The 23,291-nt window shown below is 41.5% G+C and overlaps 1 protein-coding gene across 1 annotated transcript in view; it reads left to right on the top strand.

Moving 5' to 3' along the window:
- Window positions 1–332: 332 nt before the first annotated feature.
- The window catches only part of LOC118380007 (macrophage mannose receptor 1-like), a 99,404-nt gene continuing 76,445 nt past the window's right edge, over window positions 333–23,291 (top strand). The window contains exons 1-6 of the mRNA XM_052462754.1: window positions 333–464; window positions 8,468–8,803; window positions 12,793–12,966; window positions 14,012–14,167; window positions 15,582–15,695; window positions 20,481–20,618. Of these exons, the coding sequence (XP_052318714.1) occupies window positions 398–464; window positions 8,468–8,803; window positions 12,793–12,966; window positions 14,012–14,167; window positions 15,582–15,695; window positions 20,481–20,618 (985 nt within the window). The 5' untranslated portion in view covers window positions 333–397. The remainder of the gene's footprint in view (window positions 465–8,467; window positions 8,804–12,792; window positions 12,967–14,011; window positions 14,168–15,581; window positions 15,696–20,480; window positions 20,619–23,291) is intronic.

Genomic DNA, 23,291 nt, shown 5'->3' with positions numbered 1-23,291 from the left:
CCCTTTGTAGTGCCCTACTTTTAACCAGGGCCCTTTGTAGTGCCCTACTTTTAACCAGGGCCCACAGGGTTCTATATCGGAATAGGATGCCATTTGGGGCTCAGACATTGACTATTGTCTCATGACTTGTGGTTTGTGTAAAATACGCAGAACATATATATATATTTAAACACCACAGTGTTTTCTGCAAACCGTAAACCCTGACATAGTGATGTGTCAGTGCACCCCCCATTCATTAGAAAAGTGTTGAAATGTCGTGACAACATCCGTTGATAGAGGGAAAAAAAGCTGTCATGTGACAGAGACTGTCATGTTATTAAATAGCAGACCCAGTTGTACAGAACACTCCACTCTGCTGTAGGACAGTCTGTATGTCAGTCACAACCCAACTGGGACCATGACAACCATCATGATAACAGTACTGATGCTCTTCATTCAAACCACCCTGGGGGCTCCTGAAACAGGTCTGTTGTTCATCTCATTGGTTATTAGTTTACACCTGAAACAGGTCTGTTGTTCATCTCATTGGTTATTAGTTTACACCTGAAACAGGTCTGTTGTTCATCTCATTGGTTATTAGTTTACACCTGAAACAGGTCTGTTGTTCATCTCATTGGTTATTAGTTTACACCTGAAACAGGTCTGTTGTTCATCTCATTGGTTATTAGTTTACACCTGAAACAGGTCTGTTGTTCATCTCATTGGTTATTAGTTTACACCTGAAACAGGTCTGTTGTTCATCTCATTGGTTATTAGTTTACACCTGAAACAGGTCTGTTGTTCATCAATCAAATGTATTTCTAAAGCCCTTTTCAATCAGCCAATGTCACAAAGTGATATACAGAAATCCAGCCTAAAACCCCAACAGCAAGCGACATAGAAGCACGGTGGCTAGGAAAAACTCCCTAGAAAGGCCTCTTCTGGCTGTGCTAGATTGAGATTATAACAGAACATGGCCAAGATGTTCAAACGTTCATAAATGACCAGCAGGTCAAATAATAATAATAATAATAATAATAATAATAATAATAATCACAGTGGTTGTAGAGGGTGCAACAGGTCAGAACCTCAGGAATAAATGTCAGTTGGCTTTTCATAGCAGAGCATTCAGAGTTAGAGACAGCAGGTGGTAGAGAGAGAGTCAAAAACAGCAGGTCCGGGACAGGTAGCACATCCAGTGAACAGGTCAAGGTTCCATAGCTACAAGCAGAACAGTTGAAATTGGAGCAGCAGCACGACCAGGTGGACTGGGGACAGCAAGGAGTCAGTGACACAATCCACTCAAATGATGCAACCCTCCTAGGGACAGCATGGAAGAGCACTAGTAAACCAGTGACTCAGCCCCCATAATAGGGTCAGAGGCAAATAATCCCAGCGGAGAGAGACAAGGGCGGTTCGTCGCTCCAGTGCCTTTCCTTTCACCTTCGCATCCCTGGGCCAGACTACACTCAATCATAGGACCTGCTGAAGAGATGAGTCTTCAAAAAAAGTAAAGACTTACAGGTCGAGAACGAATCTGCGTCTCTCACATGGATAGGCAGACCATTCCATAAAGATGTAGCTCTATAGGAAAAAGCCCTGCCTCCAGATGTTTGCTTAGAAATACTAGGGACAATAAGGAGGCCTGCATGTCGCCCTATGACAGTGTTATGTAGCCCTATGACAGTGTTATGTAGCCCTATGACAGTGTTGTGTAGCCCTATGACAGTGTTATATAGCTCTATGACAGTGTTATGTAGCCCTATGACAGTGTTGTGTAGCCCTATGACAGTGTTATGTAGCCCTATGACAGTGTTATGTAGCCCTATGACAGTGTTTTATATAGCTCTATAACAGTGTTATGTAGCCCTATGACAGTGTTGTGTAGCCCTATGACAGTGTTTTATATAGCTCTATACCAGTGTTATGTAGCTCTATGACAGTGTTTTATATAGCCCTATGACAGTGTTATGTAGCCCCATGACAGTGTTGTGTAGCCCTATGACAGTGTTGTATAGCTCTATAACAGTGTTATGTAGCCCTATGACAGTGTTTTATATAGCTCTATAACATTGTTATGTAGCCCTATGACAGTGTAATATAGCCCTATAACAGTGTTATGTAGCCCTATGACAGTGTTTTATATAGCTCTATAACAGTGTTATGTAGCCCTGTGACAGTGTTTTATATAGCCCTATGACAGTGTTATGTAGCCCTGTGACAGTGTTATGTAGCCCTATGACAGTGTTTTATATAGCTCTATAACAGTGTTATGTAGCCCTATGACAGTGTTTTATATAGCTCTATAACAGTGTTATGTAGCCCTATGACAGTGTTTTATATAGCCCTATGACAGTGTTATGTAGCCCTGTGACAGTGTTATGTAGCCCTATGACAGTGTTTTATAAAGCTCTATAACAGTGTTATGTAGCCCTATGACAGTGTTTATATAGCTCTATAACAGTGTTATGTAGCCCTATGACGGTGTTTATATTGCTCTATAACAGTGTTATGTAGCCCTATGACAGTGTATTATATAGCTCTATACCAGTGTTATGTAGACCTATGACAGTGTTATGTAGCTCCATAACAGTGTTATGTAGCCCCATGACAGTGTTGTGTAGCCCTATGACAGTGTTGTATAGCTCTATAACAGTGTTATGTAGCCCTATGACAGTGTTTTATAAAGCTCTATAACAGTGTTATGTAGCCCTATGACAGTGTTGTATAGCTCTATAACAGTGTTATGTAGCACTATGACAGTGTTTTATATAGCCCTATGACAGTGTTATGTAGCCCTATGACAGTGTTATATAGCTCTATAACAGTGTTATGTAGCTCTATGACAGTGTTTTGTAGCCCTATGACAGTGTTTTATAAACCTTTATAACAGTGTTGTGTAGCACTATGACAGTGTTATATAGCTCCATAACAGTGTTATGTAGCACTATGACAGTGTTTTATATAGCTCTATAACAGTGTTATTTAGCCCTATGACAGTGTTATATAGCTCTATAACAGTGTTATGTAGCTCTATGACAGTGTTTTATACAGCTCTATAACAGTGTTATGCAGCACTATGACAGTGTTTTATATAGCTCTGTGGCAGTGTTATGTAGCCCTATGACAGTGTAATATAGCTCTATAACAGTGTTATGTAGCCCCATGACAGTGTTTTATATAGCTCTATAACAGTGTTATGTATCCCTGTGACAGTGTTATGTAGCCCTATGACAGTGTTTTATATAGCCCTATGACAGTGTTATGTAGCCCTGTGACAGTGTTATGTAGCCCTATGACAGTGTTTTATATAGCTCTATAACAGTGTTATGTAGCCCTATGACAGTGTTTTATATAGCTCTATAACAGTGTTATGTAGCCCTATGACGGTGTTTTATATTGCTCTATAACAGTGTTATGTAGCCCTATGACAGTGTATTATATAGCTCTATACCAGTGTTATGTAGACCTATGACAGTGTTATGTAGCTCCATAGCAGTGTTGTATAGCTCTATAACAGTGTTATGTAGCCCTATGACAGTGTTTTATAAAGCTCTATAACAGTGTTATGTAGCCCTATGACAGTGTTGTATAGCTCTATAACAGTGTTATGTAGCACTATGACAGTGTTTTATATAGCCCTATGACAGTGTTATGTAGCCCTATGACAGTGTTATATAGCTCTATAACAGTGTTATGTAGCTCTATGACAGTGTATTATATAGCTCTATACCAGTGTTATGTAGACCTATGACAGTGTTATGTAGCTCCATAACAGTGTTATGTAGCCCCATGACAGTGTTGTGTAGCCCTATGACAGTGTTGTATAGCTCTATAATAGTGTTATGTAGCCCTATGACAGTGTTTTATATAGCTCTAGAACAGTGTTATGTAGCCCTATGACGGTGTTTTATATTGCTCTATAACAGTGTTATGTAGCCCTATGACAGTGTATTATATAGCTCTATACCAGTGTTATGTAGACCTATGACAGTGTTATGTAGCTCCATAACAGTGTTATGTAGCCCCATGACAGTGTTGTGTAGCCCTATGACAGTGTTGTATAGCTCTATAACAGTGTTATGTAGCCCTATGACAGTGTTTTATAAAGCTCTATAACAGTGTTATGTAGCCCTATGACAGTGTTGTATAGCTCTATAACAGTGTTATGTAGCACTATGACAGTGTTTTATATAGCCCTATGACAGTGTTATGTAGCCCTGTGACAGTGTTTTATATAGCCCTATGACAGTGTTATGTAGCCCTGTGACAGTGTTATGTAGCCCTATGACAGTGTTTTATAGTGCTCTATAACAGTGTTATGTAGCCCTATGACAGTGTTGTGTAGCCCTATGACAGTGTTTTATATAGCTCTATAACAGTGTTATGTAGCTCTATGACAGTGTTTTATATAGCCCTATGACAGTGTTATGTAGCCCCATGACAGTGTTGTGTAGCCCTATGACAGTGTTGTATAGCTCTATAACAGTGTTTGTAGCCCTATGACAGTGTTTTATATAGCTCTATAACATTGTTATGTAGCCCTATGACAGTGTAATATAGCCCTATAACAGTGTTATGTAGCCCTATGACAGTGTTTTATATAGCTCTATAACAGTGTTATGTAGCCCTGTGACAGTGTTTTATATAGCCCTATGACAGTGTTATGTAGCCCTGTGACAGTGTTATGTAGCCCTATGACAGTGTTTTATATAGCTCTATAACAGTGTTATGTAGCCCTATGACAGTGTTTTATATAGCTCTATAACAGTGTTATGTAGCCCTATGACAGTGTTTTATATAGCCCTATGACAGTGTTATGTAGCCCTGTGACAGTGTTATGTAGCCCTATGACAGTGTTTTATAAAGCTCTATAACAGTGTTATGTAGCCCTATGACAGTGTTTATATAGCTCTATAACAGTGTTATGTAGCCCTATGACAGTGTTTATATTGCTCTATAACAGTGTTATGTAGCCTATGACAGTGTATTATATAGCTCTATACCAGTGTTATGTAGACCTATGACAGTGTTATGTAGCTCCATAACAGTGTTATGTAGCCCCATGACAGTGTTGTGTAGCCCTATGACAGTGTTGTATAGCTCTATAACAGTGTTGTATAGCTCTATAACAGTGTTATGTAGCCCTATGACAGTGTTTTATAAAGCTCTATAACAGTGTTATGTAGCCCTATGACAGTGTTGTATAGCTCTATAACAGTGTTATGTAGCACTATGACAGTGTTTTATATAGCCCTATGACAGTGTTATGTAGCCCTATGACAGTGTTATATAGCTCTATAACAGTGTTATGTAGCTCTATGACAGTGTTATGTAGCCCTATGACAGTGTTTTATAAACCTTTATAACAGTGTTGTGTAGCGCTATGGCAGTGTTATATAGCTCCATAACAGTGTTATGTAGCACTATGACAGTGTTTTATATAGCTCTATAACAGTGTTATTTAGCCCTATGACAGTGTTATATAGCTCTATAACAGTGTTATGTAGCTCTATGACAGTGTTTTATACAGCTCTATAACAGTGTTATGCAGCACTATGACAGTGTTTTATATAGCTCTGTGGCAGTGTTATGTAGCCCTATGACAGTGTAATATAGCTCTATAACAGTGTTATGTAGCCCCATGACAGTGTTTTATATAGCTCTATAACAGTGTTATGTAGCCCTGTGACAGTGTTATGTAGCCCTATGACAGTGTTTTATATAGCCCTATGACAGTGTTATGTAGCCCTGTGACAGTGTTATGTAGCCCTATGACAGTGTTTTATATAGCTCTATAACAGTGTTATGTAGCCCTATGACAGTGTTTTATATAGCTCTATAACAGTGTTATGTAGCCCTATGACAGTGTTTTATATAGCTCTATAACAGTGTTATGTAGACCTATGACAGTGTATTATATAGCTCTATACCAGTGTTATGTAGACCTATGACAGTGTTATGTAGCTCCATAGCAGTGTTGTATAGCTCTATAACAGTGTTATGTAGCCCTATGACAGTGTTTTATAAAGCTCTATAACAGTGTTATGTAGCCCTATGACAGTGTTGTATAGCTCTATAACAGTGTTATGTAGCACTATGACAGTGTTTTATATAGCCCTATGACAGTGTTATGTAGCCCTATGACAGTGTTATATAGCTCTATAACAGTGTTATGTAGCCCTATGACAGTGTATTATATAGCTCTATACCAGTGTTATGTAGACCTATGACAGTGTTATGTAGCTCCATAACAGTGTTATGTAGCCCCATGACAGTGTTGTGTAGCCCTATGACAGTGTTGTATAGCTCTATAATAGTGTTATGTAGCCCTATGACAGTGTTTTATATAGCTTAGAACAGTGTTATGTAGCCCTATGACGGTGTTTTATATTGCTCTATAACAGTGTTATGTAGCCCCTATGACAGTGTAATGCAGATAAGCTCTATACCAGTGTTATGTAGACCATGACAGTGGTAGCTCCATAACAGTGTTATGTAGCCCCATGACAGTGTTGTGTAGCCCTATGACAGTGTTGTATAGCTCTATAACAGTGTTATGTAGCCCTATGACAGTGTTTTATAAAGCTCTATAACAGTGTTATGTAGCCCTATGACAGTGTTGTATAGCTCTATAACAGTGTTATGTAGCACTATGACAGTGTTTTATATAGCCCTATGACAGTGTTATGTAGCCCTATGACAGTGTTATATAGCTCTATAACAGTGTTATGTAGCTCTATGACAGTGTTTTATACAGCTCTATAACAGTGTTATGCAGCACTATGACAGTGTTTTATATAGCTCTATGGCAGTGTTATGTAGCCCTATGACAGTGTTTTATAAAGCTCTATAACAGTGTTGTGTAGCGCTATGGCAGTGTTATATAGCTCCATAACAGTGTTATGTAGCACTATGACAGTGTTTTATATAGCTCTATAACAGTGTTATTTAGCCCTATGACAGTGTTATATAGCTCTATAACAGTGTTATGTAGCTCTATGACAGTGTTTTATACAGCTCTATAACAGTGTTATGCAGCACTATGACAGTGTTTTATATAGCTCTGTGGCAGTGTTATGTAGCCCTATGACAGTGTAATATAGCTCTATAACAGTGTTATGTAGCCCTATGACAGTGTTTTTATAGCTTATAACAGTGTTATGTAGCCCTGTGACAGTGTTATGTAGCCCTAGACAGTGTTTTTATAGCCCTTGACAGTGTTATGTAGCCCTGTGACAGTGTTATGTACATATGACAGTGTTTTATATAGATCTATAACAGTGTTATGTAGCCCTATGACAGTGTTTTATATAGCTCTATAACAGTGTTAAGACCTATGACAGTGTTATGTAGCTCCAGAGCAGTGTTGTATAGCTTATAACAGTGTTATGTATCCCTATGACAGGTTTTATAAAGCTCTATAACAGTGTTATGTAGCCCTTACAGTGTTAAATATAACTCATAACAGTGTTATGTTCTATACAGTGTTTTATACAGCTTATAACAGTGTTATGCAGCACTATGACAGTGTTTTTATAGCTCTATGGCAGTGTTATGTAGCCCTATGACAGTGTTTTATAAAGCTCTATAACAGTGTTGTGTAGATTATGGCAGTGTTATATATATAACAGTACTATGTAGCCCTATGACAGTGTTTTATATAGCTCTGTGGCAGTGTTATGTAGCCCTATGCCAGTGTAATATAGCTCATCAGTGTTATGTAGCCCTATGACAGTGTTTTATAGATTGACAGTGTTATGTATATGACAGTGTTAGAGCCCTATGACAGTTTATAGCCCTTGACAGTGTTATGTAGCCCTATGACAGTGTTATGTAGCCCTAGACAGTGTTATTTATAGATTACAGTGTTAAATATAGCCCTACGACAGTGTTATGTAGCCCTATGACAGTGTTATAGATTACAGTGTTAAATAGCCCTAACAGTGTTATGTAGCCCTATGACAGTGTTATGTAGCCCTTGACAGTGTTAAATATAGCCCTATGACAGTGTTATGTAGCCCTATGACAGTGTTATGTAGCCCTATGACAGTGTTATGTAGCCCTATGACAGTTTTTTAAGTAGCCCTATGACAGTGCTATGTAGCCCTATGACAGTGTTATGTAGCCCTATGACAGTGTTATGTAGCCCTATGACAGTGTTATGTAGCCCTATGACAGTGTTATGTAGCCCTATGACAGTGTTATGTAGCCCTACGACAGTGTTATGTAGCCCTACGACAGTGTTATGTAGCCCTATGACAGTGTTATGTAGCCCTATGACAGTGTTATGTAGCCCTACGACAGTGTTATGTAGCCCTATGACAGTGTTATGTAGCCCTACGACAGTGTTATGTAGCCCTACGACAGTGTTATGTAGCCCTACGACTGTTAAAAAGTCCTTATGAAAGAGGGTTCAATTAGAGTGTTCTAATGTTTGCCTATTATGTCAATGCTGGTTTGTGATTGTTGTAATTTTTCTTTGTAGACGGTCCCTTCAACCTCTTCAATGCAGAAAGTGGCATTAGACAGGAACAGGCACGCTGGGTGTCAGGAGGACGCCTCTACTACACCAACAACAGGAAGTGTGCTGGGGTTTCTGGGAAGACAGAGGGTAGTACGCTGGTGTCTTCTGACTGTGATGAGAAGTGCCTCCTCCAGCAGTGGGAGTGCAGTAACAACACACTGCTCGCATTGAAAGGACAGTCTCTGTACCTGCACATCAACGACAACAACGATGTGGTGTTGTCCAGAGACACGGGGCCTCGGAGTCGCTGGACCATCTCTGGAACAACGGACGGCCCCTGCTCAAGGACCCACAGAGGTACGGGATTAGAGTTACAAGGTTCTCATTTATTAGGATTCTAAAATGGATTTTAGACAAAATGGACAAAAGTCTCGACACACAACACAAGAAGCACGTTTCATATAACTACATCAGACAGTATATTTTATAGATTACAGGTTAAATATAACTACATCAGACAGTATATTTTATAGATTACAGGTTAATTATAACTACATCAGACAGTATATTTTATAGATTACAGGTTAAATATAACTACATCAGACAGTATATTTTACAGGTTAAATATAACTACATCAGACAGTATATTTGATAGATTACAGGTTAAATATAACTACATCAGACAGTATATTTTATAGATTACAGGTTAAATATAACTACATCAGACAGTATATTTTACAGGTTAAATATAACTACATCAGACAGTATATTTGATAGATTACAGGTTAAATATAACTACATCAGACAGTATATTTGATAGATTACAGGTTAAATATAACTACATCAGACAGTATATTTTATAGATTACAGGTTAAATATAACTACATCAGACAGTATATTTTATAGATTACAGGTTAAATATAACTACATCAGACAGTATATTTTATAGATTACAGGTTAAATATAACTACATCAGACAGTATATTTTACAGGTTAAATATAACTACATCAGACAGTATATTTTATAGATTACAGGTTAAATATAACTACATCAGACAGTATATTTTATAGATTACAGGTTAAATATAACTACATCAGACAGTATATTTTATAGATTACAGGTTAAATATAACTACATCAGACAGTATATTTTATAGATTACAGGTTAAATATAACTACATCAGACAGTATATTTTATAGATTACAGGTTAAATATAACTACATCAGACAGTATATTTTATAGATTACAGGTTAAATATAACTACATCAGACAGTATATTTTATAGATTACAGGTTAAATATAACTACATCAGACAGTATATTTTATAGATTACAGGTTAAATATAACTACATCAGACAGTATATTTTATAGATTAACAGGTTAAATATAACTACATCAGACAGTATATTTTATAGATTACAGGTTAAATATAACTACATCAGACAGTATATTTTATAGATTACAGGTTAAATATAACTACATCAGACAGTATATTTTATAGATTACAGTATATTTCAGACAGTATATTTTATAGAGATTACAGGTTAAATATAACTACATCAGACAGTATATTTTATAGATTACAGGTTAAATATAACTACATCAGACAGTATATTTGATAGATTACAGGTTAAATATAACTACATCAGACAGTATATTTTATAGATTACAGGTTAAATATAACTACATCAGACAGTATATTTTACAGGTTAAATATAACTACATCAGACAGTATATTTTATAGATTACAGGTTAATTATAACTACATCAGACAGTATATTTGATAGATTACAGGTTAAATATAACTACATCAGACAGTATATTTTACAGATTACAGGTTAATTATAACTACATCAGACAGTATATTTTATAGATTACAGGTTAAATATAACTACATCAGACAGTATATTTTATAGATTACAGGTTAAATATAACTACATCAGACAGTATATTTGATAGATTACAGGTTAAATATAACTACATCAGACAGTATATTTGATAGATTACAGGTTAAATATAACTACATCAGACAGTATATTTTATAGATTACAGGTTAAATATAACTACATCAGACAGTATATTTTACAGGTTAAATATAACTACATCAGACAGTATATTTTATAGATTACAGGTTAAATATAACTACATCAGACAGTATATTTTATAGATTACAGGTTAAATATAACTACATCAGACAGTATATTTTATAGATTACAGGTTAAATATAACTACATCAGACAGTATATTTGATAGATTACAGGTTAAATATAACTACATCAGACAGTATATTTTATAGATTACAGGTTAAATATAACTACATCAGACAGTATATTTGATAGATTACAGGTTAAATATAACTACATCAGACAGTATATTTTATAGATTACAGGTTAAATATAACTACATCAGACAGTATATTTTATAGATTACAGGTTAAATATAACTACATCAGACAGTATATTTTACAGGTTAAATATAACTACATCAGACAGTATATTTTATAGATTACAGGTTAAATATAACTACATCAGACAGTATATTTTATAGATTACAGGTTAAATATAACTACATCAGACAGTATATTTTACAGGTTAATTATAACTACATCAGACAGTATATTTTATAGGTTAAATATAACTACATCAGACAGTATATTTGATAGATTACAGGTTAAATATAACTACATCAGACAGTATATTTTATAGATTACAGGTTAAATATAACTACATCAGACAGTATATTTGATAGATTACAGGTTAAATATAACTACATCAGACAGTATATTTTATAGATTACAGGTTAAATATAACTACATCAGACAGTATATTTGATAGATTACAGGTTAAATATAACTACATCAGACAGTATATTTTATAGATTACAGGTTAAATATAACTACATCAGACAGTATATTTTATAGATTACAGGTTAAATATAACTACATCAGACAGTATATTTTATAGATTACAGGTTAAATATAACTACATCAGACAGTATATTTTATAGATTACAGGTTAAATATAACTACATCAGACAGTATATTTTATAGATTACAGGTTAAATATAACTACATCAGACAGTATATTTTACAGGTTAAATATAACTACATCAGACAGTATATTTTATAGATTACAGGTTAAATATAACTACATCAGACAGTATATTTTATAGATTACAGGTTAAATATAACTACATCAGACAGTATATTTTATAGATTAAATATAACTACATCAGACAGTATATTTTACAGGTTAAATAAATTTTATTGAAATGTTGACATATTGACATTTTTCCCTGAGAATCTACAACGTACAGTAACACAGAGAAAGAGACACACTAACAGAGAGAAAGAGACACACAGAGAGAGAGACACTCACAGAGAGAGAGACACTCACAGAGAGAGAGACACTCACAGAGAAAGAGACACACTCACAGAGAGAGAGACACTCACAGAGAGAGAGACACACTCACAGAGAGAAAGAGACACACTAACAGAGAAAAGAGAACTCACAGAGACACTCACAGAGAAAGAGACACACTCACAGAGAAAGAGACACACTCACAGAGAAAGAGACACACTCACAGAGAGAAAGAGACACTCACAGAGAGAGAGACACACTCACAGAGAAAGAGAAAGACACACACTAACAGAGAGAAAGAGACACTCACAGAGAAAGAGACACACTCACAGAGAAAGAGACACACTCACAGAGAGAGAGACACTCACAGAGAGAGAGACACTCACAGAGAGAGAGACACTCACAGAGAGAGAGACACACTCACAGAGAAAGAGACACACTCACAGAGAAAGAGACACACTAACAGAGAGAAAGAGACACTCACAGAGAAAGAGACACACTCACAGAGAAAGAGACACACTAACAGAGAGAAAGAGACACTCACAGAGAAAGAGACACACTCACAGAGAAAGAGACACACTCACAGAGAGAGACACTCACAGAGAGAGACACTCACAGAGAGAGAGACACACTCACAGAGAAAGAGAGAGACACTTACAGAGAAAGAGAGAGACACACTAACAGAGAGAAAGAGACACACTCACAGAGAAAGAGACACACTCACAGAGAAAGAGACACACTCTCACAGAGAAAGAGAGAGACACTCACAAAGAAAGCGAGAAACACTCACAGAGAAAGAGAGAGACACTCACAGCCAGTGGCCTGTAAGAGTCTTAGTATAGAAAGTCATGTTCCCCAACAAGGTCACACAGGGAGGCAAGATGGCAGACACACAAATATAGTAAAACCCTTTGGGTCTAAAACCCACGTCGCACGTCCCACTGAACTACATACAGATCACACAGTAACCCCTGTCCCTTTTTCAGAACTCTTTACCATCGAAGGAAACGCATTTGGGCGTCCCTGTCAGTTTCCTTTCCTGTACAAAGACCAATGGTATGGAGACTGCACCTTGGTAGACTCCTCTGATAGACGGCTTTGGTGTGCCATTGAAACAAACTACCAAGACAATGAACTGTGGGGCAACTGTCCATCCAAATGTGAGTATTGCGTCTATTACTTACTGTGTCAATATACACAGCTGTTTAGATGCCTCTCTCTCTCTCTCTCTCTCTCTCTCTCTCTCTCTCTCTCTCTCTCTCTCTCTCTCTGTCTCTGTCTGTCTGTCTGTCTGTCTGTCTGTCTGTCTGTCTGTCTGTCTGTCTGTCTGTCTGTCTGTCTGTCTGTCTGTCTGTCTGTCTGTCTGTCTGTCTGTCTCTCTCTCTCTGTCTCTCTCTCTCTCTCTCTCTCTCTCTCTCTCTCTGTCTCTCTCTCTCTCTCTCTCTCTCTCTCTCTCTGTCTCTCTCTCTGTCTCTGTCTCTGTCTCTGTCTCTGTCTCTGTCTCTGTCTCTGTCTCTGTCTCTGTCTCTGTCTCTCTCTCTGTCTCTGTCTCTGTCTCTGTCTCTGTCTCTCTCTCTCTCTCTGTCTCTGTCTCTCTCTCTCTCTCTCTCTCTCTCTCTCTCTCTCTCTCTCTCTCTCTCTCTCTCTCTCTCTCTCTCTCTCTCTCTGTCTCTCTCTCTCTCTCTCTCTCTCTCTCTCTCTCTCTCTCTCTCTCTCTCTGTCTCTGTCTCTGTCTCTGTCTCTGTCTCTCTCTCTCTCTCTCTCTCTCTCTCTTGGTTTTATTGTCATGATAACCATATGTTAACGTTGCCAAGGGAAGTGAAATGGATAAAAAGTGAACAGTAAACATTACACTCACACAATTTCCATAATAATAAAGACATTTCAAATGTCATATTATGTCTATATACATTGTCGTAACGTTGTGCAAATAGTTAAAGTAGAAAGGGGAAAATAAATCTTCACCGAATCTTCACTGGTTGCCCTTTTCTTGTGGCAACAGGTCACAAATCTATTTCATGTGTCTCTAATATGGTCATACATTGGGCAGGAGGTGAGGAAGTGCAGCTCAGTTTCCACCTCATGTTGTGGGTAGTGTGCCAATAGCCTGTCTTCTCTTGATAGCCAGGTCTGCCTACGGCGGCCTTTCTCAATAGCAAGGCTTTGCTCTCTGAGTCTGAACATCTCTCCCCCATCCCTCTGCAGCTACGGAGCATTGGCATAAGAACCCGGTCACAGGTGCATTCTACCAGGTGAACCTCCACTCTGCCCTGACCTGGCACCAGGCTCGGACCAGCTGCCAACAGCAGGGAGCAGACATGGCCTCAATCACCGAACCCCTCGAGCAGACCTATTTAGCAGGTAGCGCCACCCGGTGGCCATGCGCACATATATCAGGCGTGTCACACTCAAGTAGTGTGTTTATTAGTGTACTGTTCATGTACCAGTGTGTTTATTAGTGTACTGTTCATGTACCAGTGTGTTTATTAGTGTACTGTTCATGTACCAGTGTGTATATTAGTGTACTGTTCATGTACCAGTGTGTTTATTAGTGTACTGTTCATGTACCAGTGTGTTTATTAGTGTACTGTTCATGTACCAGTGTGTTTATTAGTGTACTGTTCATGTACCAGTGTGTATATTAGTGTACTGTCCATGTACTAGTGTGTTTATTCGTGTACTGTTCATCTACTAGTGTGTTTATTAGTGTACTGTTCATGTACTACTGAGTTTATTAGTGTACTGTTCATGTACCAGTGTGTTTATTGTGTACTGTTCATGTACCAGTGTGTTTATTAGTGTACTGTTCATGTACTACTGAGTTTATTAGTGTACTGTTCATGTACCAGTGTGTTTATTGTGTACTGTTCATGTACCAGTGTGTTTATTAGTGTACTGTTCATGTACCAGTGTGTTTATTAGTGTACTGTTCATCTACTAGTGTGTTTATTAGTGTACTGTTCATGTACTACTGAGTTTATTAGTGTACTGTTCATGTACCAGTGTGTTTATTGTGTACTGTTCATGTACCAGTGTGTTTATTAGTGTACTGTTCATGTACTACTGAGTTTATTAGTGTACTGTTCATGTACCAGTGTGTTTATTGTGTACTGTTCATGTACCAGTGTGTTTATTAGTGTACTGTTCATGTACCAGTGTGTTTATTAGTGTACTGTTCATGTACCAGTGTGTTTATTAGTGTACTGTTCATGTACCAGTGTGTTTATTAGTGTACTGTTCATGTACCAGTGTGTTTATTAGTGTACTGTTCATGTACCAGTGTGTTTATTCGTTTACTGTTCATGTACCAGTGTGTTTATTCGTTTACTGTTCATGTACCAGTGTGTTTATTCGTTTACTGTTCATTTACCAGTGTGTTTCTTAGTGTACTGTTCATGTACCAGTGTGTTTATTAGTGTACTGTTCATGTACCAGTGTGTTTATTCGTTTACTGTTCATATACTAGTGTGTTTATTAGTGTACTGTTCATGTACTAGTGTGTTCATTAGTGTACTGTTCATGTACCAGTGTGTTTATTAGTGTACTGTTCATGTACTAGTGTGTTCATTAGTGTACTGTTCATGTACCAGTGTGTTTATTAGTGTACTGTTCATGTACTAGTGTGTTCATTAGTGTACTGTTCATGTACCAGTGTGTTTATTAGTGTACTGTTCATGTACCAGTGTGTTTATTCGTTTACTGTTCATATACTAGTGTGTTCATTAGTGTACTGTTCATGTACCAGTGTGTTTATTAGTGTACTGTTCATGTACAGGCCTGTGTGGTAGACTGCATGTGCCGCTGTGGACGGGGCTGAATGCTCTGGAACAGGACAGTGGGTGGCAGTGGATCAGTGGAAAGCCTCTCCGCTACTTCCGATGGGACTCTGGTGAGTCCTCACCTTCATACTATTCCCTTCCTGCTGCACTACTCTGGACCAGGGTCAGTTACACTATAGAGGGGGGAAGGACCAGGGTCAGTTACACTATAGAGGGGGGAAGGACCAGGGTCAGTTACACTATATAGGGGAAAAGGACCAGGGTCAGTTACACTATAGAGGGGGAAGGACCAGGGTCAGTTACACTATAGAGGGGGAAGGACCAGGGTCAGTTACACTATAGAGGGGGAAGGACCAGGGTCAGTTACACTATAGAGGGGAAGGACCAGGGTCAGTTACACTATATAGGGAAAAGGACCAGGGTCAGTTAGTTACTCTATAGAGGGGAAAAGGACCAGGGTCAGTTAGTTACACTATAGAGGGGGAAGGACCAGGGTCAGTTAGTTACACTATAGAGGGGAAAAGGACCAGGGTCAGTTAGTTACACTATAGAGGGGAAAAGGACCAGGGTCAGTTAGTTACACTATAGAGGGGAAAAGGACCAGGGTCAGTTAGTTACACTATAGAGGGGAAAAGGACCAGGGTCAGTGACACTATATAGGGGAAAAGGACCAGGGTCAGTTACACTATAGAGGGGTAAAGGACCAGGGTCAGTTAGTTACACTATAGAGGAGAAAAGGACCAGGGTCAGTTAGTTACACTATAGAGGAGAAAAGGACCAGGGTCAGTTAGTTACACTATAGAGGGGGGAAGGACCAGGGTCAGTTACACTATAGAGGGGAAAAGGACCAGGGTCAGTTAGTTACTCTATAGAGGGGAAAAGGACCAGGGTCAGTTAGTTACACTATAGAGGGGAAAAGGACCAGGGTCAGTTAGTTACACTATAGAGGGGAAAAGGACCAGGGTCAGTTAGTTACACTATAGAGGGGAAAAGGACCAGGGTCAGTTAGTTACACTATAGAGGGGGAAGGACCAGGGTCAGTTACACTATAGAGGGGAAAAGGACCAGGGTCAGTTAGTTACTCTATAGAGGGGAAAAGGACCAGGGTCAGTTAGTTACACTATAGAGGGGAAAAGGACCAGGGTCAGTTAGTTACACTATAGAGGGGAAAAGGACCAGGGTCAGTTACACTATAGAGGGGGAAGGACCAGGGTCAGTTACACTATAGAGGGGGAAGGACCAGGGTCAGTTACACTATAGAGGGGAAGGACCAGGGTCAGTTACACTATAGAGGGGGAAGGACCAGGGTCAGTTACACTATAGAGGGGGAAGGACCAGGGTCAGTTACACTATAGAGGGGGAAGGACCAGGGTCAGTTACACTATAGAGGGGAAGGACCAGGGTCAGTTACACTATATAGGGGAAAAGGACCAGGGTCAGTTAGTTACACTATAGAGGGGAAAAGGACCAGGGTCAGTTAGTTACACTATAGAGGGGGAAGGACCAGGGTCAGTTAGTTACACTATAGAGGGGAAAAGGACCAGGGTCAGTTAGTTACACTATAGAGGGGAAAAGGACCAGGGTCAGTTAGTTACACTATAGAGGGGAAAAGGACCAGGGTCAGTTAGTTACACTATAGAGGGGAAAAGGACCAGGGTCAGTGACACTATATAGGGGAAAAGGACCAGGGTCAGTTACACTATAGAGGGGTAAAGGACCAGGGTCAGTTAGTTACACTATAGAGGAGAAAAGGACCAGGGTCAGTTAGTTACACTATAGAGGAGAAAAGGACCAGGGTCAGTTAGTTACACTATAGAGGGGGGAAGGACCAGGGTCAGTTACACTATAGAGGGGAAAAGGACCAGGGTCAGTTAGTTACTCTATAGAGGGGAAAAGGACCAGGGTCAGTTAGTTACACTATAGAGGGGAAAAGGACCAGGGTCAGTTAGTTACACTATAGAGGGGAAAAGGACCAGGGTCAGTTAGTTACACTATAGAGGGGAAAAGGACCAGGGTCAGTTAGTTACACTATAGAGGGGAAAAGGACCAGGGTCAGTTAGTTACACTATAGAGGGGAAAAGGACCAGGGTCAGTTAGTTACACTATAGAGGGGAAAAGGACCAGGGTCAGTTAGTTACACTATATAGGGGAAAAGGACCAGGGTCAGTTAGTTACACTATAGAGGGGAAAAGGACCAGGGTCAGTCAGTTACACTATAGAGGGGGGAAGGACCAGGGTCAGTTAGTTACACTATAGAGGAGAAAAGGACCAGGGTCAGTTAGTTACACTATAGAGGGGAAAAGGACCAGGGTCAGTGACACTATAGAGAGGAAAAGGACCAGGGTCAGTTAGTTACACTATAGAGGGGAAAAGGACCAGGGTCAGTTAGTTACACTATAGAGGGGAAAAGGACCAGGGTCAGTTAGTTACACTATAGAGGAGAAAAGGACCAGGGTCAGTTAGTTACACTATAGAGGGGAAAAGGACCAGGGTCAGTTAGTTACACTATAGAGGGGAAAAGGACCAGGGTCAGTTAGTTACACTATAGAGGAGAAAAGGACCAGGGTCAGTTAGTTACACTATAGAGGAGAAAAGGACCAGGGTCAGTTAGTTACACTATAGAGGGGAAAAGGACCAGGGTCAGTTAGTTACACTATAGAGGGGAAAAGGACCAGGGTCAGTTAGTTACACTATAGAGGGGAAAAGGACCAGGGTCAGTGACACTATAGAGGGGAAAAGGACCAGGGTCAGTGACACTATATAGGGGAAAAGGACCAGGGTCAGTTAGTTACACTATAGAGGGAAAAGGACCAGGGTCAGTTAGTTACACTATAGAGGGGTAAAGGACCAGGGTCAGTTAGTTACACTATAGAGGAGAAAAGGACCAGGGTCAGTTAGTTACACTATAGAGGAGAAAAGGACCAGGGTCAGTTAGTTACACTATAGAGGGGGGAAGGACCAGGGTCAGTGACACTATAGAGGGGAAAAGGACCAGGGTAAGTTAGTTACACTATAGAGGGGAAAAGGACCAGGGTCAGTTAGTTACACTATAGAGGGGAAAAGGACCAGGGTCAGTTAGTTACACTATAGAGGGGAAAAGGACCAGGGTCAGTTAGTTACACTATAGAGGGGAAAAGGACCAGGGTCAGTTAGTTACACTATAGAGGGGAAAAGGACCAGGGTCAGTTAGTTACACTATAGAGGGGAAAAGGACCAGGGTCAGTGACACTATAGAGGGGAAAAGGACCAGGGTCAGTGACACTATATAGGGGAAAAGGACCAGGGTCAGTTAGTTACACTATAGAGGGAAAAGGACCAGGGTCAGTCAGTTACACTATAGAGGGGAAGGACCAGGGTCAGTTAGTTACACTATAGAGGAGAAAAGGACCAGGGTCAGTTAGTTACACTATAGAGGGGAAAAGGACCAGGGTCAGTGACACTATAGAGAGGAAAAGGACCAGGGTCAGTTAGTTACACTATAGAGGGGAAAAGGACCAGGGTCAGTTAGTTACACTATAGAGGGAAAAGGACCAGGGTCAGTTAGTTACACTATAGAGGAGAAAAGGACCAGGGTCAGTTAGTTACACTATAGAGGGGAAAAGGACCAGGGTCAGTTAGTTACACTATAGAGGGGAAAAGGACCAGGGTCAGTTAGTTACACTATAGAGGAGAAAAGGACCAGGGTCAGTTAGTTACACTATAGAGGAGAAAAGGACCAGGGTCAGTTAGTTACACTATAGAGGGAAAAGGACCAGGGTCAGTTAGTTACACTATAGAGGGGAAAAGGACCAGGGTCAGTTAGTTACACTATAGAGGGGAAAAGGACCAGGGTCAGTGACACTATAGAGGGGAAAAGGACCAGGGTCAGTGACACTATATAGGGGAAAAGGACCAGGGTCAGTTAGTTACACTATAGAGGGGAAAAGGACCAGGGTCAGTTAGTTACACTATAGAGGGGAAAAGGACCAGGGTCAGTTAGTTACACTATAGAGGGGAAAAGGACCAGGGTCAGTTAGTTACACTATAGAGGGGAAAAGGACCAGGGTCAGTTAGTTACACTATAGAGGGAAAGGACCAGGGTCAGTTAGTTACACTATAGAGGGGAAAAGGACCAGGGTCAGTTAGTTACACTATAGAGGAGAAAAGGACCAGGGTCAGTTAGTTACACTATAGAGGAGAAAAGGACCAGGGTCAGTTAGTTACACTATATAGGAGAAAAGGACCAGGGTCAGTTAGTTACACTATATAGGGGAAAAGGACCAGGGTCAGTTAGTTACACTATAGAGGGGAAAAGGACCAGGGTCAGTTAGTTACACTATAGAGGGAAAAGGACCAGGGTCAGTTAGTTACACTATAGAGGGGAAAAGGACCAGGGTCAGTTAGTTACACTATAGAGGGAAAAAGGACCAGGGTCAGTTAGTTACACTATAGAGGGGAAAAGGACCAGGGTCAGTTAGTTACACTATAGAGGGGAAAAGGACCAGGGTCAGTTAGTTACACTATAGAGGGGAAAATGATGTAGTGATATAGATGTTGTTGTTAGTCTTCAGTTGTAGCGATATAGTTGTTAGTCTTCAGTTGTAGTGATATAGTTGTTAGTCATCAGATCTAGTGATATAGTTGTTAGTCTTCAGTTGTAGTGATATAGTTGTTTGTCATCAGATCTAGTGATATAGTTGTTAGTCATCAGATCTAGTGATATAGTTGTTAGTCTTCAGTTGTAGCGATATAGTTGTTAGTCTTCAGTTGTAGTGATATAGTTGTTAGTCATCAGATCTAGTGATATAGTTGTTAGTCTTCAGTTGTAGTGATATAGTTGTTAGTCTTCAGTTGTAGTGATATAGTTGTTAGTCTTCAGTTGTAGTGATATAGTTGTTTTTGTTGTTTGTGTGTAGGTCATCCTCTCTCTGATCCTGGTCATATCTGTGGACTTGTCGACCCAGGTCAGCAGTCCTACTGGCAGAGCTCCCTGTGCTCCAAGAAACATGGCTACGTCTGTCAGAAAGACCCACCTACATCCCCCGTTCCCCCAGGTAGGTCTGTCAGAAAGACCCACCTACATCCCCGTTCCCCCAGGTAGGTCTGTCAGAAATACCCACCTACATCCCCGTTCCCCCAGGTAGGTCTGTCAGAAAGACCCACCTACATCCCCCGTTCCCCCAGGTAGGTCTGTCAGAAAGACCCACCTACATCCCCCGTTGCCCCAGGTAGGTCTGTCAGAAAGACCCACCTACATCCCCGTTCCCCCAGGTAGGTCTGTCAGAAAGACCCACCTACATCCCCCATTCCCCCAGGTAGGTCTGTCAGAAAGACCTCCCTAAAAGCCCCCGTTCCCCCAGGTAGGTCTGTCAGAAAGACACACCTACATCCCCCGTTCCCCAGGTAGGTCTGTCAGAAAGACCCACCTACATCCCGTTCCCCAGGTAGGTCTGTCAGAAAGACACACCTACATCCCCCGTTCCCCAGGTAGGTCTGTCAGAAAGACCCACCTACATCCCCCGTTCCCCAGGTAGGTCTGTCAGAAAGACCCACCTACATCCCCAGGTAGGTCTGTCAGAAAGACCCACCTACATCCCCCGTTCCCCAGGTAGGTCTGTCAGAAAGACCCACCTACATCCCCCGTTGCCCCAGGTAGGTCTGTCAGAAAGACAAACCTACATCCCCGTTCCCCAGGTAGGTCTGCCAGAAAGACCCACCTACATCCCCCGTTCCCCAGGTAGGTCTGTCAGAAAGACCCACCTACATCCCCCGTTCCCCCAGGTAGGTCTGTCAGAAAGACCCACCTACATCCCCGTTCCCCAGGTAGGTCTGTCAGAAAACCCACCTACATCCCCCGTTCCCCAGGTAGGTCTGTCAGAAAGACCCACCTACATCCCCCGTTCCCCAGGTAGGTCTGTCAGAAAGACACACCTACATCCCCCGTTCCCCCAGGTAGGTCTGTCAGAAAGACCCACCTACATCCCCCATTCCCCCAGGTAGGTCTGTCAGAAAGACCCACCTACATCCCCCGTTGCCCCAGGTAGGTCTGTCAGAAAGACCCACCTACATCCCCCGTTGCCCCAGGTAGGTCTGTCAGAAAGACCCACCTACATCCCCGTTCCCCCAGGTAGGTCTGTCAGAAAGACACACCTACATCCCCGTTCCCCAGGTAGGTCTGTCAGAAAGACCTCCCTAAAAGCCCCCGTTCCCCCAGGTAGGTCTGTCAGAAAGACCCACCTACATCCACCGTTCCCTCAGGTAGGTCTGTCAGAAAGACCCACCTACATCCCCCGTTCCCCCAGGTAGGTCTGTCAGAAAGACCCACCTACATCCCCCGTTGCCCCAGGTAGGTCTGTCAGAAAGACACACCTACATCCCCCGTTCCCCCAGGTAGGTCTGTCAGAAAGACCCACCTACATCCCCCGTTGCCCCAGGTAGGTCTGTCAGAAAGACACACCTACATCCCCCGTTCCCCCAGGTAGGTCTGTCAGAAAGACCTCCCTAAAAGCCCCCGTTCCCCCAGGTAGGTCTGTCAGAAAGACCCACCTACATCCCCCGTTCCCCCAGGTAGGTCTGTCAGAAAGACCCACCTACATCCCCCGTTCCCCCAGGTAGGTCTGTCAGAAATACCCACCTACATCCCCCGTTCCCCCAGGTAGGTCTGTCAGAAAGACCCACCTACATCCCCCGTTCCCCCAGGTAGGTCTGTCAGAAAGACCCACCTACATCCCCCGTTGCCCCAGGTAGGTCTGTCAGAAAGACACACCTACATCCCCGTTCCCCCAGGTAGGTCTGTCAGAAAGACCCACCTACATCCCCCGTTCCCCCAGGTAGGTCTGTCAGAAAGACCCACCTACATCCCCCGTTCCCCAGGTAGGTCTGTCAGAAAGACCCACCTACATCCCCCGTTCCCCAGGTAGGTCTGTCAGAAAGACACACCTACATCCCCCGTTCCCCCAGGTAGGTCTGTCAGAAAGACCCACCTACATCCCCGTTCCCCCAGGTAGGTCTGTCAGAAAGACACACCTACATCCCCCATTCCCCCAGGTAGGTCTGTCAGAAAGACCCACCTACATCCCCCGTTCCCCAGGTAGGTCTGTCAGAAAGACCCACCTACATCCCCCGTTCCCCCAGGTAGGTCTGTCAGAAAGACCCACCTACATCCCCGTTCCCCAGGTAGGTCTGTCAGAAAGACCCACCTACATCCCCCGTTCCCCCAGGTAGGTCTGTCAGAAAGACACACCTACATCCCCCGTTCCCCCAGGTAGGTCTGTCAGAAAGACCCACCTACATCCCCCGTTCCCCAGGTAGGTCTGTCAGAAAGACACACCTACATCCCCCGTTCCCCCAGGTAGGTCTGTCAGAAAGACCCCCTAAAAGCCCCCGTTCCCCCAGGTAGGTCTGTCAGAAAGACCCACCTACATCCCCCGTTCCCCAGGTAGGTCTGTCAGAAAGACCCACCTACATCCCCCGTTCCCCCAGGTAGGTCTGTCAGAAATACCCACCTACATCCCCCGTTCCCCCAGGTAGGTCTGTCAGAAAGACCCACCTACATCCCCGTTCCCCCAGGTAGGTCTGTCAGAAAGACCCACCTACATCCCCCGTTGCCCCAGGTAGGTCTGTCAGAAAGACACACCTACATCCCCCATTCCCCCAGGTAGGTCTGTCAGAAAGACCCACCTACATCCCCCGTTCCCCCAGGTAGGTCTGTCAGAAAGACCCACCTA

Source organism: Oncorhynchus keta, chromosome 15 (assembly GCF_023373465.1).
Source record: "Oncorhynchus keta strain PuntledgeMale-10-30-2019 chromosome 15, Oket_V2, whole genome shotgun sequence".
Classification (NCBI taxonomy): domain Eukaryota; kingdom Metazoa; phylum Chordata; class Actinopteri; order Salmoniformes; family Salmonidae; genus Oncorhynchus; species Oncorhynchus keta.
This window is presented reverse-complemented; position numbering and strand designations above follow the sequence as displayed.